General features: G+C 44.8%; 1 protein-coding gene across 7 annotated transcripts in view; it reads left to right on the forward strand.

Annotated features, from left to right (window-relative positions):
- Positions 1 to 19063, forward strand: part of ERICH6B (glutamate rich 6B) — a 440905-nt gene that overhangs the window by 207611 nt on the left and 214231 nt on the right. For 6 of the 7 annotated variants that reach the window (XM_073580272.1, XM_073580271.1, XM_073580276.1 and 3 more), the window contains exon 5: positions 10301 to 10363. The exons of the other annotated variant lie outside the window; for it this stretch is intronic. In XM_073580272.1, coding sequence (XP_073436373.1) covers positions 10301 to 10363 — 63 coding nt within the window. The remainder of the gene's footprint in view (positions 1 to 10300; positions 10364 to 19063) is intronic. 7 annotated transcript variants of the gene reach the window in all.

Below are 19063 nucleotides of genomic sequence, written 5' to 3' on the forward strand. Positions count from 1 at the left end.
GCGATCGTGTTTTATCGCGGTGTGCAAGGGGTTAACGTGTCGGGGGCGGTCCATGACTGCCCCTGACACATTGTGCCGGGTGTCAGCTGTGATAATCAGCTGACACCCGGCCGCGATCAGCGGCGCTCACCACGTGGGCGCCGCTGATCGCGGTAGACGTACTATCCCGTCCATGGGCATAGGGGCCCGGGCCCCATGGACGGGATAGTACGTCGGATGTCAGGAAGGGGTTAATTAGGTAAGATTAGATAAGTGGTGTGAAAGTTCCCCATATGCAATGGGGAAATAGCTCAGATTTAGTAGTGGGCCATAAATCCTTCTGACAAATTGAGTCCTGTGTGAACAGAATCAAAGATTGTAATGAATTTGCATTCCCAAACTCTGCAATGCTTCTGTGATGTGAAATTGCCTTTCAAAATGACAACTTTCATATTGTCAATGTTGTGTCCTGGACCACAGAAATGTTTGGCCACAGGTAAATGGGTTTTTTGTCTGTAATTGAATGACGGTGAGACCTCATCCTTGCTCTCAGTCTCTGTCCTGTTTCTCCAACATAGAGGCTGGTGCAACACAGACATTGTGCATGTTCTCATATCTCTCTCCTGTCAGCATCGGCCGCCCACTGCTCTGTTATCCTGCGTGCAGCGAGCAGCCCAGCCGCTACACACAAGAAAGGAATGAGAATTGGGCCCCTGGGGACTGACACTTTGCATACTCTTGGCTCCTGAAGTGTCAGTATGTGATAGGCTAGGGATTTAGATCAAGCAGCATTCCAAAGTTAGTACTCTCAGTTAGAGTTGAGAGAAACGGGTCGAAAAAATTCAAAAGTCGCCGACTTTTGGCAAAGTCGGGTTTCATGAAACGAAACCCGACCCTAGGATGAGGTCGGCCACGAGGTCGGCGACTTACGCGCCAAAGTCGCGTTTCAAAAGTTTGTTTTGCGCTCTTTTTCAGCCAATCAGGATCCACGGACACTGTGGGCAACGTGATGACCTAGGCACGGGTCACCACCATCTTTCAGAAGGGCATGCAAGTGATTGGCTTGCTTTGGTGGGCGTCACAGGGGGTATAAAAGGGCGTGCACGCCGACCGCCATCTTACTTCTGACGATCTTAGTATAGGGAGAGGTTGCTGCTGATTCTGTAGGGAGAGCGTTAGGCAGGGAAGAAGACAAAAAAACTGCTTCTGCTGCTAGCGATTTGGCCTGCACAACACACAAGTCACTGTGTGTGCAGTGCAAGGGGAGGCTATATTGTGGTGTATCAGTGGTGTTGGTTGTTGGGCTGCCTTTTAAGGCTTCCTGACAGGCTGGCATTGCTGTTTACCCACTGCTCCGCAAACTGCTTTTTTAAAAGCAATCCAATCTCCCTTATCCTCTAGTCACTTTTCTCACAGCTGTGCCATCGAGCCTGTCACATAGCGCTCAGATATCAGTGGGCCTCACACAATCCACAAGTGTCCAGTGTCCAAAAGTGTGCGCAGAGATTCAAAATCTCCATTATCCTCTCGTCACTTTGGTCACAGGCAGCTGTGCCATCGAGCGTGTCACATAGCGCTCAGATATCAGTGGGCCTCACACAATCCACAAGTGTCCAGTGTCCAAAAGTGTGCGCAGAGATTCAAAATCTCCATTATCCTCTCGTCACTTTGGTCACAGGCAGCTGTGCCATCGAGCGTGTCACATAGCACTCAGATATCAGTGGGCCTCACACAATCCACAAGTGTCCAGTGTCCAAAAGTGTGCGCAGAGATTCAAAATCTCCATTATCCTCTCGTCACTTTGGTCACAGGCAGCTGTGCCATCGAGCGTGTCACATAGCGCTCAGATATCAGTGGGCCTCACACAATCCACAAGTGTCCAGTGTCCAAAAGTGTGCGCAGAGATTCAAAATCTCCATTATCCTCTCGTCTCTTTGGTCACAGGCAGCTGTGCCATCGAGCCTGTCACATAGCGCTCAGATATCAGTGGGCCTCACACAATCCACAAGTGTCCAGTGTCCAAAAGTGTGCGCAGAGATTCAAAATCTCCATTATCCTCTCATCACTTTGGTCACAGGCAGCTGTGCCATCGAGCGTGTCACAAAGCGCTCAGATATCAGTGGGCCTCACACAATCCACAAGTGTCCAGTGTCCAAAAGTGTGCGCAGAGATTCAAAATCTCCATTATCCTCTCGTCACTTTGGTCACAGCTGTGCCATCGAGCCTGTCACATAGCGCTCAGATATCAGTGGGCCTCACACAATCCACAAGTGTCCAGTGTCCAAAAGTGTGCGCAGAGATTCAAAATCTCCATTATCCTCTCGTCACTTTTGTCACAGGCAGCTGTGCCATCGAGCGTGTCACATTGCGCTCAGATATCAGTGGGCCTCACACAATCCACAAGTGTCCAGTGTCCAAAAGTGTGCGCAGAGATTCAAAATCTCCATTATCCTCTCGTCACTTTGGTCACAGGCAGCTGTGCCATCGAGCGTGTCACATAGCGCTCAGATATCAGTGGGCCTCACACAATCCACAAGTGTCCAGTGTCCAAAAGTGTGCGCAGAGATTCAAAATCTCCATTATCCTCTCGTCACTTTGGTCACAGCTGTGCCATCGAGCCTGTCACATAGCGCTCAGATATCAGTGGGCCTCACACAATCCACAAGTGTCCAGTGTCCAAAAGTGTGCGCAGAGATTCAAAATCTCCATTATCCTCTCGTCACTTTTGTCACAGGCAGCTGTGCCATCGAGCCTGTCACATAGCGCTCAGATATCAGTGGGCCTCACACAATCCACAAGTGTCCAGTGTCCAAAAGTGTGCGCAGAGATTCAAAATCTCCATTATCCTCTCGTCACTTTGGTCACAGCTGTGCCATCGAGCCTGTCACATAGCGCTCAGATATCAGTGGGCCTCACACAATCCACAAGTGTCCAGTGTCCAAAAGTGTGCGCAGAGATTCAAAATCTCCATTATCCTCTCGTCACTTTTGGTCACAGGCAGCTGTTCCATCGAGCGTGTCACATAGCGCTCAGATATCAGTGGGCCTCACACAATCCACAAGTGTCCAGTGTCCAAAAGTGTGCGCAGAGATTCAAAATCTCCATTATCCTCTCGTCACTTTGGTCACAGCTGTGCCATCGAGCCTGTCACATAGTGCTCAGATATCAGTGGGCCTCACACAATCCACAAGTGTCCAGTGTCCAAAAGTGTGCGCAGAGATTCAAAATCTCCATTATCCTCTCGTCACTTTGGTCACAGGCAGCTGTGCCATCGAGCCTGTCACATAGCGCTCAGATATCAGTGGGCCTCACACAATCCACAAGTGTCCAGTGTCCAAAAGTGTGCGCAGAGATTCAAAATCTCCATTATCCTCTCGTCACTTTGGTCACAGGCAGCTGTGCCATCGAGCCTGTCACATAGCGCTCAGATATCAGTGGGCCTCACACAATCCACAAGTGTCCAGTGTCCAAAAGTGTGCGCAGAGATTCAAAATCTCCATTATCCTCTCGTCACTTTGGTCACAGGCAGCTGTGCCATCGAGCGTGTCACATAGCGCTCAGATATCACTGGGCCTCACACAATCCACAAGTGTCCAGTGTCCAAAAGTGTGCGCAGAGATTCAAAATCTCCATTATCCTCTCGTCACTTTGGTCACAGGCAGCTGTGCCATCGAGCCTGTCACATAGCGCTCAGATATCAGTGGGCCGCACACAATCCACAAGTGTCCAGTGTCCAAAAGTGTGCGCAGAGATTCAAAATCTCCATTATCCTCTCGTCACTTTGGTCACAGGCAGCTGTGCCATCAAGCCTGTCACATAGCGCTCAGATATCAGTGGGCCTCACACAATCCAAAAGTGTCCACTGTCCACAAGTGTGTGCAGAAATTCTAAATCTCCCCTGTCCTATAGACACCTTGTACCTTGTTTTACATTACTATATAGTTTGTTGGATTTTGTCTACATTTCTACCAAAAATGAGGAAGGCTGGTGGAAGAGGCCGTGGAATTGGGCGGGGGTTGGCAGCTGGTAATGATGGTGTTAGTGGTGGATCTGATGGTAGTGGCAAGAGCAAAATAGGACCGAATGCAGGAGGTGCTGACCCTGCGTCATCGTCTGGCTACATAAGGCCTCGAACGCTTAGTTTTCTAGGAGTTGGCAAACCGCTTTTAAAGGGAGAGCATCAGGAAAAAGTTTTGTCTTACATTGCTGACTCAGCCTCCAGCTCTATCGCCTCCTCTTCTTCAGTTGTAAAAAGTAAAAGCACTGAGTCGTCATTGGAGGCTCATGTTCATGAACCACAGCTTTCCTTGTGTCCTTCACCCCAACCAAGATTGAAGGATGACGCAGGCCATACTACTGATTACTCCATGGAGCTGTTTTCACATACCATGCCTGGATTATCAAGTGAAATGGTGAATTACCCAGGCCAAGATGAATCTGACATGGAGTGCACTGATGCACAACCGCTGATGGATGATTCTGCTGGTACATTCACTCAGAGCACTACATTGTCCTCGCAGTGTACAGAGCCAGATTTTGACCCTGATGAGACTCAGGTGCCCCTTCCCGCACACTATACCACCATACACGGTGACACAGAGAAAGGTGCACATGACATAGAAGAGGAGGTGATGGATGACCCAGTTGTTGACCCAGATTGGCATCCATTGGGGGAAGAGGGTGCTGCTTCCAATAGCTCAGATGAGGAGCATCCACAGCAGACATCGACATCGCAACAGCTGTTATCTGGCAGGCCCGGAGCACTCCAAAGACAGGTTCCAAACATCAAAAGAGTTGCTGGACAGCTTGTCCAGAGGGTCAAAAGATCACAGCGTGCTAGGCCGCAAAATGTCTGCCAAAGTAGGAAGAGTGCAGTGTGGCACTTTTTTGAACAAAATCCTCATGATCAGGCCAAGGTTATCTGTAAGAAGTGCGCAAAGACCTTTAGCCGAGGGAAAAATCTGAAAAATTTGAATACCAGTTGCATGCTTAGACATTTAACCAGCATGCACTTGCAAGCGCGGACACAACACCAAACCTCAAGTGCCACATGTGCAACTGATCACAACGAAGGTAGTCAGCAACGCTACATTGTTTCCCCCACTGTGTGCCCACCAGTTAGCACAGCAGCAAATGTTGAGGTGTCGTTGCAAGACCACAGCAGTCAGGGAATCCCACTGTTATATCAACGAAAGACTGATTCTAGGCCATCAGAAAGAACACCAACTCCATCACCATCATCAACCCTCTCTCAGTCCGCCCTGTCCACCGCTACTTCCACCATATGCAGCTCTCAAGTCCAGCTCACCCTCCCAGACACTATGAGTAGGTCAAGAAAGTACTCAGTCTCTCATCCGCGTACACTGGGTTTGAACGCCCACATTGCCAAACTAATCTCGTTTGAGATGATGCCCTTTCGGTTGGTGGAAAGCACAGCTTTCCGCGAACTCATGGCCTATGCAGTACCACGCTATGACCTACCCAGTCGCCACTTCTTCTCTCGCAAAGCCATCCCAGCCCTCCACCATCATGTGAAAGACTGCATTGTCCATGCACTCAAGCAGTCAGTGAGCGGAAAGGTGCACCTCACAACTGATGCATGGTCCAGTCGGCATGGCCAGGGCCGTTACGTGTCCATCACTGCGCACTGGGTTAATGTGGTGGATGCAGGGTCCACAGGGGACAGCGGTGGTGGGACAGTGCTGCCTAGCCCACGGTATAGGAAACAGTTGGCTGTAGGCGTTCGACCCTCCTCCTCCTCCTCCTCCTCCTCCAGAAGCGAAAGCTCGTCCACAGAGCGCAGTCGTACGAGCACTCCATCTGTAGCTGCCACTGTTGCACACGATGTGTCCCCCTATCGAGCAGCTAGTGGAAAGCGTCAGCAGGCTGTGTTGCAGATGATGTGTTTGGGCGACAGACACACCGCCGAGGTGCTGGCCGAGTACTTGAAGCGACAAACTGAGTCATGGCTGGGCAGTGTACATCTTGAGGCAGGCAAGGTAGTTAGTGATAACGGCCGTAATTTTGTGGCAGCCATAGCCCTTTCAAAACTCAGCCACATACCTTGCTTGGCTCACACCTTGAACCTGGTGGTGCAGTGCTTCCTCAAAAATTATCCGGAGTTAACAGCCCTGCTCCAGAAGGTGCGAAGACTGTGCGCGCACATCCGCCGGTCGCCTGTACACTCCGTTCGTATGCAGAAGCTGCAGCGATTGCTCCACCTTCCCAACCACCGCCTCATTATCGACATTGCAACAAGGTGGAACTCCACCCTGCACATGGTGGAGCGGCTGTGCGAGCAGAGGCAGGCCATAATGCATTTGTGGGAGGATACACGGCCAGGCACTTTGAGAGCAGACATGGAGTTGACAGGCGTGCAGTGGTCGAAGCTGAAAGACCTTTGTAAAGTCCTTCAGTGTTTTGAGGAATGCACACGGCTGGTAAGCGCAGACGACGCCATCCTAAGCATGAGCATCCCACTTATGCGTCTGCTCATGCAAACTTTGACGCACCTTAAGGAGCAGGCGTCTGCAGCCAATGTTGATGAGGAGGAAGAGGAGGAGGGAATCCTTGATGACATTCAGCCATTGTCTGCTCAGGGACCTCTCCTGGACGAGGTGGAGGAAGAAGAGGAGGAGGAGGAGGATGATGGGGATGATTACTTAGGGGAGGAGGATGCATCTCGTGGGGCAAGTGAAAATGTTGGCGTGGCAAGGTCTGGTACAGGGTTTGTGCGTGACTGGAGGGATGTGGATTTGCCAGAAAGTGCTCCTCCACCCAGCACTCGCAGTGCATCATTGACACCGGGAACATTGGCCCACATGTCAGATTATGCCTTGCGGATCCTAAAAAGGGACCCCCGCATTGCCAAAATGATGAACGATGACGACTACTGGTTGGCCAGCATCCTGGATCCACGCTATAAAGGCAAATTACAAAACATCATGCCACAGGAGAACCTTGACCTAATATTGGCTAATAAACAAGCAACTCTGGTAAATCGGTTGCTTGAGGCATTCCCAGCACACAGCAGCGGTGATGGTTCTCACACGAGCCGTACGGGCCGGGGGCAGCTTGGCAGAGGTGTTCGTGGTGCACACAGCAGAAGTGGCGTTGGAGACAGGGGTTTCATGACAATGTTGTGGACTGATTTTTCAAATACCGCTCACACAACTGGTAATACTGCATCGATGGAAAGTGACAGGAGACAGCAGTTGTCAACTATGGTTACAAACTACTTTTCCTCCCATATCGATGTTCTCCCACACAGGTCATTCCCCTTTGACTATTGGGCCGCTAAACTGGACACCTGGCCTGAATTGGCCCAATATGCCTTACAGGAGCTCGCTTGCCCAGCTGCAAGTGTGCTATCGGAAAGAGTCTTCAGTGCAGCTGGATCAATCCTGACAGAAAAAAGAACCCGTCTGTCAACCCAAAATGTGGATGATCTAACCTTCATTAAAATGAACCACGCATGGGTTTCCAAGGATTTTGTCCCACCTTCCCCTGATGACACATAGGGTGACAGAAAAATGGCTTGCTTTGGTCCACCTCTTCCTAGTACTTCACCTATTTCGCCTTTTGCATCAGCTGAATGTCCAACATCAACATATGCCACTTTCTAAAACTCCCTAACTGTGCTGCCTCCCCCCCCCATGGCCGGGGTCACCACCTACCACACGACACCGTGCGAGTGCCGTTGCCCTGGACAGGTGGGTAGGCCGACTCTTGGGCGCGGGCACTGGCACAGGGTCCCTCATAGTGCAATCAAGTGTCTCTGACGGTGGTGGTGCACACCCGCCGTCAGACACACCGCTGTACTATGAGGGGCCCAGTGCCAGTACCGACGCCCACGAGTGGGCCCCCCTTGCTTGGGCAGGGCCCCAGCATTTGCAATCTTTACCTCTCCCTGCTCCTCCGCTGTGTAATCTGGGCCGTCAAATCCATACTGTGCCTGACACCGTCTGAGCCTGCCTCCTGAGACATATATTTTGAATGTGTACGCTATCCATACATGTTATCCGGGGATACGGTACCCTTTCTAACCTTTGTGCAATCACGTGCAATCCATACTGTGCCTGACACCGTCTGAGCCTGCCTCCTGAGACATATATTTTGAATGTGTACGCTATCCATACATGTTATCCAGGGATACGGTACCCTTTCTAACCTTTGTGCAATCACGTGCAATCCATACTGGGCCTAACACCGTCTGAGCCTGCCTCCTGAGACATATATTTTGAATGTGTACGCTATCCATACATGTTATCCGGGGATACGGTACCCTTTCTAACCTTTGTGCAATCACGTGCAATCCATACTGTGCCTGACACCGTCTGAGCCTGCCTCCTGAGACATATATTTTGAATGTGTACGCTATCCATACATGTTATCCAGGGATACGGTACCCTTTCTAACCTTTGTGCAATCACGTGCAATCCATACTGGGCCTGACACCGTCTGAGCCTGCCTCCTGAGACATATATTTTGAATGTGTACGCTATCCATACATGTTATCCAGGGATACGGTACCCTTTCTAACCTTTGTGCAATCACGTGCAATCCATACTGGGCGTGAGAACGGCTGGCGAGCTGTTAAGCAAGCTACAGCACCTGTTCAGACAAGTACAGGGATTCCCTAGCGAGGAGACTTATTTGATTGTTTTCAATGTTGGGACAGCAATTTTTGGGGAGCACTATACTCTGGAGAATGATAGATGGGGCCCACCATACACTGGAACATTCCAAAGGTGGACATCAGACACTGGAGCAGCATTTACAGGGCCCAGTATACAATAGAGCATTAGAAATGGGGCCCATTATGTTTGGAGCATTATTTGGGCCCATAAGACAGTGGAGCTTCATCCATGGGGACCAACATATACTGTAGCATTATGTGGAGCTCATCATATACTGTTTCAAACATTATATGGGACCAATGATTCTGTATGGAGAAATAGATGGGCCTCGTCATGAGATGTATTTATCTGCCGTATCGGAGCATGATGAGTTGTGGTATGTGTTAAAGGGGCGCTCTTTCGCCCAGGGCACATGAAAACCTGCAGCCAGCCCTCCCCCCCCCACAACTTTAGCCAAATAACCCCCATTTTTCAGTGCGTAACTTGTATTATGAAGTTAATTAAGGTTGACAAGCTTAAGTAAGAAGAATTGATGCTTTTGGCATTCAAATGGGCACTGTAGGTGTGTTTCCTGTCCTCCTCTCACTGCCGATTTTTATTCCACATTGACTTACATTGGGTTTCATGTCTCGGGACGACCCCGACTTTTCCCTATAATCGGACGATCTTGCTCGACCCGACTTTTGGAAAAGTCGGGTTTCACGAAACGCGACCCTAAAAAACCAAAAGTCGCTCAACTCTACTCTCAGTCACTGTAAGGGAAGGGGCAAAGAGGGATAATTAAGGGGTCAGAACAAGGCACTGAGCCCTTGGCCACACCAAGGGTGCATCGAAGTCCCATCATTTACATATCTAGCAAAAGTGTCTTTCAATTAAAAAAAAACTAAAATCTACAATATCAGTATGATTTTTATAGGCGCTAAACCCTCTATGTGAATGTACAAATAGTTCAATCAGTCAATATAAGTACACTTGAACCTCTCTGCATAAACAGGCATCTAGCTACAATAATTTTATTATAAAGGTGCTCATCCACTGGCAGTAAGTGACAACTTATTTTTGTAAAGAAAGTTTTATACGGCCAAGTAATTTGATTTGTGTAATTGTGGTTTCCAAAATTTTTAAAGGAGTGATACTACACAACTCCTTTTACTTTACCATAAATAAATGTTTTAAAATGCAAATGCATCAAATATATGATACTATTGTATTGTACCAGCTGCAATATAAGATTTGACTCTGGATGGAGCTGTGTGACTCGGCCATAAAGTCAATATGTCATGCATGTTTTGTTGGCCTAAACCATGGTAGAATAATGTCTAGCACTGCCAGATTTCTATTCATGTTGTGTACCACCAACCTCTTTTCCTGGAAATAGTCTCATTTATCATGCATCATCCATTACATGTACATTCAATAAATGTCTAAGCCTGAAAGTCTTTTCAGTATCACTTTCATTATTATATCTGCTTATGCGGCATAAGAAGAAGTGACATAAGCACTGGCCTGGTTGATAAACTATAATGCTCCTTGTGACCTCTTAAACATCTTACTCATTTTAAAACCACAATTAGGTTTGGTAATAATGATAGTTGTAATGTCACTGTAATGTAGCAAAAATGCTATTATGGATATTTCATGCATTTGAAGATATAATTTATACTGGGTATGTTTCATGCTAGCTGGGGTTCCTGAGCCAGATGATTCAGATACAAAAATGTCTACACCCAAAGCCATGGAGCAATGTAAGTGAATCCTATTTACTACTAAAGTCCTTCAAGCCGAGTCAGGCAGGGAAAAGTAGGAGAGCTACACCCATGACTATTCCCCATTCTCGGCTCATTTACAAACTATGTTTTCTCTGTAAAGTTGCTGCATTTCAGAATAAAATGTAACTATTTGTAATGAGTGAGCATGTCATTCATGTTACCCATAGTTCAGGAAGCATGATTCTCCTGACAGGTTCACTTTAAAGAGGTTATCCCATAAACAACATTTATCATCTACAAAGGGGAGAGTAATTATTTGATACACTTCTGATTTTGCAAGTCTTCACACCTACAGTTGTGGCCAAAAGTATTGACACCCCTGCAATTTTGTCAGATAATACTCAGTTTCTTCCTGAAAATGATTGCAAACACAAATTCTTTGGTATTATTATCTTCATTTAATTTGTCTTAAATGAAAAAACACAAAAAGAATTGTCCTAAAGCCAAATTGGATATAATTCCACACCAAACATAAAAAAGAGGGTGGACAAAAGTATTGGCACTGTTTGAAAAATCATGTGATGCTTCTCTAATTTGTGTAATTAACAGCACCTGTAACTTACCTGTGGCACCTAACAGGTGTTGGCAATAACTAAATCACACTTGCAGCCAGTTGACATGGATTAAAGTTGACTCAACCTCTGTCCTGTGTCCTTGTGTGTACCACATTGAGCATGGAGAAAAGAAAGAAGACCAAAGAACTGTCTGAGGACTTGAGAAACCAAATTGTGAGGAAGCATGAGCAATCTCAAGGCTACAAGTCCATCTCCAAAGACCTGAATGTTCCTGTGTCTACCGTGTGCAGTGTCATCAAGAAGTTTAAAGCCCATGGCACTGTGGCTAACCTCCCTAGATGTGGACGGAAAAGAAAAATTGACAAGAGATTTCAACGCAAGATTGTGTGGATGTTGGATAAAGAACCTCGACTAACATCCAAACAAGTTCAAGCTGCCCTGCAGTCCGAGGGTACAACAGTGTCAACCCGTACTATCCGTCGGCGTCTGAATGAAAAGTGACTGTATGGTAGGAGACCCAGGAAGACCCCACTTCTTACCCCGAGACATAAAAAAGCCAGGCTGGAGTTTGCCAAAACTTACCTGAAAAAGCCTAAAACATTTTGGAAGAATGTTCTCTGGTCAGATGAGACAAAAGTAGAGCTTTTTGGGCAAAGGCATCAACATAGAGTTTACAGGAGAAAAAAAGAGGCATTCAAAGAAAAGAACACGGTCCCTACAGTCAAACATGGCGGAGGTTCCCTGATGTTTTGGGGTTGCTTTGCTGCCTCTGACACTGGACTGCTTGACCGTGTGCATGGCATTATGAAGTCTGAAGACTACCAACAAATTTTGCAGCATTATGTAGGGCCCAGTGTGAGAAAGCTGGGTCTCCCTCAGAGGTCATGGGTCTTCCAGAAGGACAATGACCCAAAACACACTTCAAAAAGCACTAGAATAGAACACCTGAGGAGAGATCTAAAAATAGCAGTTTGGAGAAGTCACTCTTCTAGTATCAGGGACCTGGAGCAGTTTGCCAAAGAAGAATGGTCTAAAATTCCAGCAAAGCATGGTAAGAAACTCATTGATGGTTACCGGAAGCGGTTGGTCGCAGCTATTTTGGCTAAATATTGTGCAACCAAGTATTAGGCTGAGGGTGACAATACTTTTGTCTGGCCCATTTTTGGAGTTTTGTGTGAAATGATCAATGTTTTGCTTTTTGCTTCATTCTCTTTTGTGTTTTTTCATTTAAGACAAATTAAATGAAGATAATAATACCAAAGAATTTGTGTTTGCAATCATTTTCAGGAAGAAACTGAGTATTATCTGAGAAAATTGCAGGGGTGTCAATACTTTTGGCCACAACTGTACAAAGAATGGAGAAGTCTGTAATTTTTATAGTAGGTACACTTCAACTGTGAGAGACAGAATCTTAAAAGAAAATCCAGAAAAATCATATTGTATGATTTTTACATAATTAATTTTCATTGTATTGCATGAAATAAGTATTTGAATAGAAAAGCAGAACTTAAAATTTGGTATAATTACATATGTCAGACGTTTCCTGTAGTTATTGACTAACTTTGCACACACTGGAGAAGGGATTTTGGCTCACTCCTCCACACAGATCTTTTTAGGAAAAACACCCCTAAAATGTGATGTTTCCCCCACCATGCTTCTCGGATGGGACGGTGTTCTTGGGGTTGTACTCATCCTTTATCTTCCTCCAAACTTGGCTAGCTGAGTTGATACCAAAAAGTTCTATTTTGGTCTCATCTGACCTCCCAAGCCTCTTCAAGGTCATCCAGATGGTCATTGGCAAACTTTAAAAGGGCCTGGACATATGCTGACGTGAGCAGAGGGACCCTGCATGCCCTTCAGATTTTTAATCCATGACAGCGTAGTGTGTTACTTACGGTAATGTATGAGACTGTGGTCCCAACGCTCTTTAGGTCATTGACCAGGTCATCCCATGTAGTTCTGGGCTGACTACTGACCTTTCTCAGAATCAATCATCCTTACCCCATGAGGCGAGATCTTGCATGGAGCCTCAGACTGAGGAAGATTAACAGTCATCTTGTGTTTCTTCCATTTTCTAATAATTGTACCAACAGTTGTTGCCTTCTCACCAAACTGCTTGCCTATTGTCCTTTAGCCTATCCTAGCCTTGTCCATCTCTACAATTTTGTCACTGGTGTCATTAGGCAGCTGTTTGGCCTTGGCCATGGGAAAGAAGTTAGTGTGTGATTGATTTTATGGGCAGGTGTTTTTTATACAGTTTGTTCTGCCCATTCATGTGCAGCAAGAAATTTCTTAAGTGCTGTTCCAGCTATGGCCATTAGATGTCATAGTTGTCTTCTTTTCTGTTCATGAATTTAGAATCCTTTCCCTTTAAAGTTGTTCTGTTTAGAACCGCCCCTTCAGGTTTCCCGAGCTTGGAAGCTTGTAGCCATTTTCTCTTGGATGTCTGAGCTGCTCACATGTGTCCTTCTCTCTGCAAAATCGCTGATCCTATCAAGCGGATTCCGGTGAGGCTTTAATACGGTTATGTGTTGTGCTATATATCTGTGTTAACTAGCCATAATGCAGCCCCCATGATATGTGCAATGTATTTCCAGCTCCTTGTAATGCCTTTGCACTCCATTTTAGACAGATGCACCCCTGTTCAGTTAGTGCAATGCTGACAGCCTTAAGTTGCTTAGATATCTCTCTTCCCTGCATTGTGTGTCGTATTGCTCAACTTCTGTAATGGTGCCTGGTACTCTTATAATAGCACCCTGTATTATTGCTGTGTTGTTATCTGCCAGTACTGATGTATTGTACTGTCTGTTTCTTTATAGTTTTTACCTGATCTCATCCACAATTGTGTTCACCAATCTCCTCCACTATATCATCTGTTATCATCTTCCATTGTTGTTCACGTCATCTCAATAAATATAGACTTAAGCACTCAAACAGTCTTTTTACTGGGAGTGGATGAAGGGTTTAGCCATATGCTGGAATCCACACAGCATCATACGTGGAAGAAGGCAGAACACAGGTAAAGAGTTTAAACAGGTTTGACTAATACAGGTTATGAGTGCAAATTAGGAGGGCTTCGTAAAGAAAAACTAACAGGTCTGTGAGAGCCAGAATTCTTGCTGGTTGATAGGTGATCAAATACTTATTTCATGCAATAAAATGCAATTTAATTTTCTGGTTCTCATTTTTATATTCTGTCTCTCACAGTTGAAGTGTACCTATGATAAAAATTACAGACTTCTCCATTCTTTGTAGGTGGGAACACTTGCAAAATCGTCAGTGTATCAAATACTTTATCATTAATATTTTCCCCACTGTAGCTACAGAATAGATGAAAATATTTATGATAACTGTGGATCGAGCTGCTAAAAAACCCATTGATGTCAAGAGTGTGGGCCAAAATTCACTGTGTGAATGGAACGGTAGTGATCATGTATCACTGCCACTCCCATTGACAGTCATTGAAGCATTGGGTACAAATTTTCATTACTGCTTGATTTACACAGGGGACTTTAGGCTCCCATTCTTTTTATTTATGGTGGTCCAAGTGGTCTAACCCCTTGTCTTCTTACATTTACTATTTAAATTTTTTTACATGTCCTGTAAAATATGTTGTTTATGGAACAATCTTTTTATGTACATATATCTTGTGAAACTGCATAGAAAGATACAGTCATAGCTAAGCTTTATTAAAAAGATGACTTTGCTTCCCTAAACTTGTATTTATATATGCTGGCAAAGGAAGAGTTGCCTGTTGGAACCCCCCTCTTTGGCATTAAAGGAGATCTGTCAGCAGCATTTCACATCTACTCATATGCACTTGCAGAACTTGCAAAGATAAGTCCATCAATACCGTTATCTAGCCATTTCATTCCTCTGTGACTCCTCCTGCGTGACTGATGGTTTGTTTCCCTGAAATGACATTGCGTAGAGGCTGTCAGTCAAGCAGGAGGAGGCAAAGCTGAGTGGGGAATAGAGCTGGAGTGACAGATGCTTCAGATAAACAGCCTCATTTGCATAGCAATTCAAATATTGATATCTCAGGAAAGGAGGAATGTACTGTCTATATAAAAGCAACTGGCATTCAAAAACTTACGGTGGAATTTAAAAGTCTACTCACCCCTAAAATGCCAGGTTTTTGTCTTGTAAAAAAAACATACCAAGAAGAATGATTTCAGAACTTTTTCCACCTTTTATGTTACCCATAATCTGTACAAATTTAGTGTGAAACAAACTGAAATAATTTTGACTGAGGAAGTAAAAATAGCAAAACCAAAATGATTTGGTTGCATAAGTGTTGCAGTGGTTGTACTCACTTGGATGCGACGAGAGGAAAACAGGAGGCACGTTCCTTTAAAAGTTCATGTGGATTTATTGCTTCATAAACCCCAGATGCACAAACAGAAAGTAAACAGCCTTTAGATTAGGCAAAATAAAGTCACAATGTCCTTAGCAGGGCTCTGCTCCGTCAGGCCTGTGGGCACACAGGCTGGGATAGTGTCCAGTATTCAGGCTCGGTCTGGAGCCAAACACGCAGGAGGCCTTCTCCCTCCCAATACACAGACCATATGCCAAACAGCCTCCATTATATAGGCTGTAACCACACCCAGATGTGAGGTATGTGGGTAGCTGGACTCATCAATCTCTCATAGTTATTCGCAAACCCAGTCCCAGGTGCAACAAATGATCCTCTTAGTGCTTTCATGCACTAGAGAAAATACTCCAGGTTATATCACAGAGACAAGCCATTTCTGTGACACATACCTCTCTGTTATGATTGAGTCACCGTAGGAGGCAAAAACAGAAATGCTAGCTAAGTCCTGAAAACCAGAGAATCATAGAATCATAGAATCATAGAATCATAGAATCGTAGAGTTGGAAGGGACCTCCTGGGCCATCTGGTCCAACCCCCTGCTCAAAGCAGGATTCGCTAAATCATCCCAGTCAGATGTCTGTCCAGCCTCTGTTTGAAGACTTCCATTGAAGGAGAACTCACCACTTCTCGTGGCAGCCTGTTCCACTCATTGATCACTCTAACTGTCAAAAAGTTTTTTCTAATATCTAATCTGTGTCTCCTCCCATTCAGTTTCATCCCATTGCTTCTAGTCTTTCCTTGTGCAAATGAGAATAAAGTTGATCCTTCTACAATGTGACAGCCCTTTAGATATTTGTAGACAGCTATTAAGTCTCCTCTCAGTCTTCTCTTTTGCAAACTAAACATTCCCAAATCCTGCAACCTTTCCTCATAAGACAGGGTTTGCAGACCGGTCACCATTCTGGTCGCTCTTTTCTGAACTTGCTCCAGTTTGTTGATGTCTTTTTTAAAATGTGGTGCCCAAAACTGTACACAATATTCCAGATGAGGTCTGACCAAAGAGGAGTAGAGGGAAATAATGACTTCACGTGATCTAGACTGTATGCTTCTGTTAATACATCCTAGAATTGCATTTGCCTTTTTTGCTGCTGCATCACACTGTTGACTCATATTCAGTCTGTGATCTATTAGTATACCCAAGTCTTTTTCACATGTGCTGTCACTTAGCCCTATTCCTCCCATTCTATATATGCTTTTTCCATTTTTATTGCCCAGATGTAGTACTTTGCATTTCTCCCTGTTAAAAACCATTCTGTTAGTTGCTGCCCACTTCTCCAGTTTATTTAAATCTTTTTGAATCCTCTCTCTCTCTTCTCTAGTATTAGCTATCCCTCCTAGCTTTGTGTCATCAGCAAATTTAATCAGTTTACCCTCAATTCCTTCATCTAAATCGTTGATAAAGATGTTGAACAATACAGGGCCCAGGACAGAGCCCTGTGGTACCCCACTTGAGACATTCTTCCAACTGGATGTGCAGCCATTTACGACCACTCTTTGGGTCCGATCACTAAGCCAGTTATGAATCCACCTAACAGTTGCCTTGTCCATTCCATACTTAATCATTTTTTCAATAAGGATTGTATGAGAGACTTTGTCAAATGCTTTGCTGAAGTCAAGATATACTATATCTACAGCATTTCCTTGATCTACCCAATCAGTGATTCCGTCATAGAAGGAAATTAAGTTAGTCTGACATGACTTATTAGTTACAAACCCATGCTGACTCTGTTTAATCACTTCATTCTTATCCAGGTATTGACATACATGTTGTTTAATAATTTGTTCAAAGATCTTTCCTGGTATAGAAGTCAGACTCACCGGCCTATAGTTACCTGGGTCCACCTTCTTCCCCTTTTTGAAGATAAGAACAACATTTGCTCTTCTCCAGTCTTCTGGCACTTCTCCTGTTCTCCAAGAATTTTCAAAGATTATAGAGAGGGGTTCAAAAATTTCTTCTGCTATCTCCTTCAGTACTCTGGGGTGTAATTCATCTGGACCTGGAGACTTGAATTCATTTAGGCTAGCTAAGTGTTTCCTCACTATTTTTCTGTTTATAGATATCCTGGATTCTTCTATTCCCTTAATAGGACAGTGAATAACAGTTGATGTTACATTTCCTTTCTGAGAGAAAACAGATGCAAAATAGGAATTTAAAAGTTCAGCCTTCTCAACATCCTGTCTTACCATTTCATCATTTTCATCCTGTAAAAATCCTATAGCATCTTTGACTTTTCTTTTACTTTTGACATATCCCCAAAATCCTTTATTATTGCTTTTGACATCTCTTGCAAGCCTCAATTCATTTTCAGCTTTAGCTAATCTGATTTGTGCCCTGCAGGTTCTGCAGACAGCATTATATTCTTCTTTAGATATGCCTCCCTCTTTCCATTTTATAAACATTTTTTTCTTCCTTTTTAGCATGTGCTTAAGTTCTGTGTTCATCCATCCTGGTTTCCTTAACTGCTTCCTATTCTTCCCTCTTTTCGGAATTGTTAACAACTGTGCTTTGAGAATTTCATTTTTCAAGATTTCCCATCCTTCCTGGACATTTTTGTCTTTAAGGATATCCAGCCATTGGATCCCTCCAATTCTCTTTCTGAATCCCTTAAAATCTGCCTTTCTGAAATCTAACCTTGATGTCTGAGTCTTCACAGGTCTTCCGCCTCTAGTTATCCAAAATTCTAAAATAGCATGGTCGCTACCTCCTAGGGTCCCAGCCACTTTTACCTCCTCAACCATTTCCTCCCTGTTTATAAGGATTAGATCCAAGGTAGCAGTTCCCCTTGTTTTCTCCCTTACCTTTTGGAAGATAAAGTTGTCAGCAAGAGAGGATAAGAATTTCCTTGACCTGTTAGTTTTGCCTGAGAGAGATTCCCAACAAATGTCTGGATAGTTGAAATCTCCCATGACAACTATGTCATATTTTTTGGAGAACTTGGCCATTTGATGCATAAAGAGTTCATCCATAGCTTCAGCTTGCACAGGCGGCCTGTAGTAAATGCCTACAATGGTGTCCTTTCCATTGTTCTGTCCTTGTATTCTTACCCAAACAGTTTCCACAGAACTCCCAGTCTCTGAAGCTTCAATCTCTGTGCAGATATACGCGTTTCTAACATACAATGCGACACCCCCTCCTCGTTTATCAAGTCTGTTTCTTGCAAATAAATTGTATCCTTCTAGTCTTGTATTCCAATCATGTGTATTGTCCCACCAAGTTTCAGTGATTCCAATGACATCATATTTCTTTTCCTGTGTTAGTAGTTCCAATTCTCCTTGTTTGTTGCCCATGCTTTGTGCATTAGTATAGAAACATTTTAGTTTGTGATTGGTTTCTCTTTCTCCAATATTTTTATTAATTAGATTCTTTCGTCTTTGTTCTTCCTTTCCACTTCTAATAGCAGAGTTCTCAATAGCATTTGTCAGGTGTATGGCTTTTTCTGGTCTTTTGCTTCCCTTCCCATGTTGTTCTAGTTTAAAGCTCTCCTTACAAGTGTAGCAAGGCGACTTCCAAATACATGCTTACCAGTCTTCGTAAGGTGCACCCCATCTCTAGCAAGAAGTTGGCAACTATCAGATTGCAGACCCCTGAACCTATCAACACAACTAGCAGTAGTCGTGGGGGGTTCCTACGATGACCTAGACCCCTCGATCACAGCTGGAGAGATACATAGGCCTAAAGAAGGAAAGGGGAAATCTAACTGCCCCAGAGCAGACCCCAAAGCAATAGGCAGCCCCCCACATATAATGACGGTGAAGCAAGATGAAAACACTTACACAGGCTGAGCA

Source organism: Dendrobates tinctorius, unplaced genomic scaffold, assembly GCF_039654945.1.
Source record: "Dendrobates tinctorius isolate UK_male_01 unplaced genomic scaffold, ASM3965494v1 ptg000064l, whole genome shotgun sequence".
NCBI classification, from domain to species: Eukaryota; Metazoa; Chordata; class Amphibia; order Anura; family Dendrobatidae; genus Dendrobates; species Dendrobates tinctorius.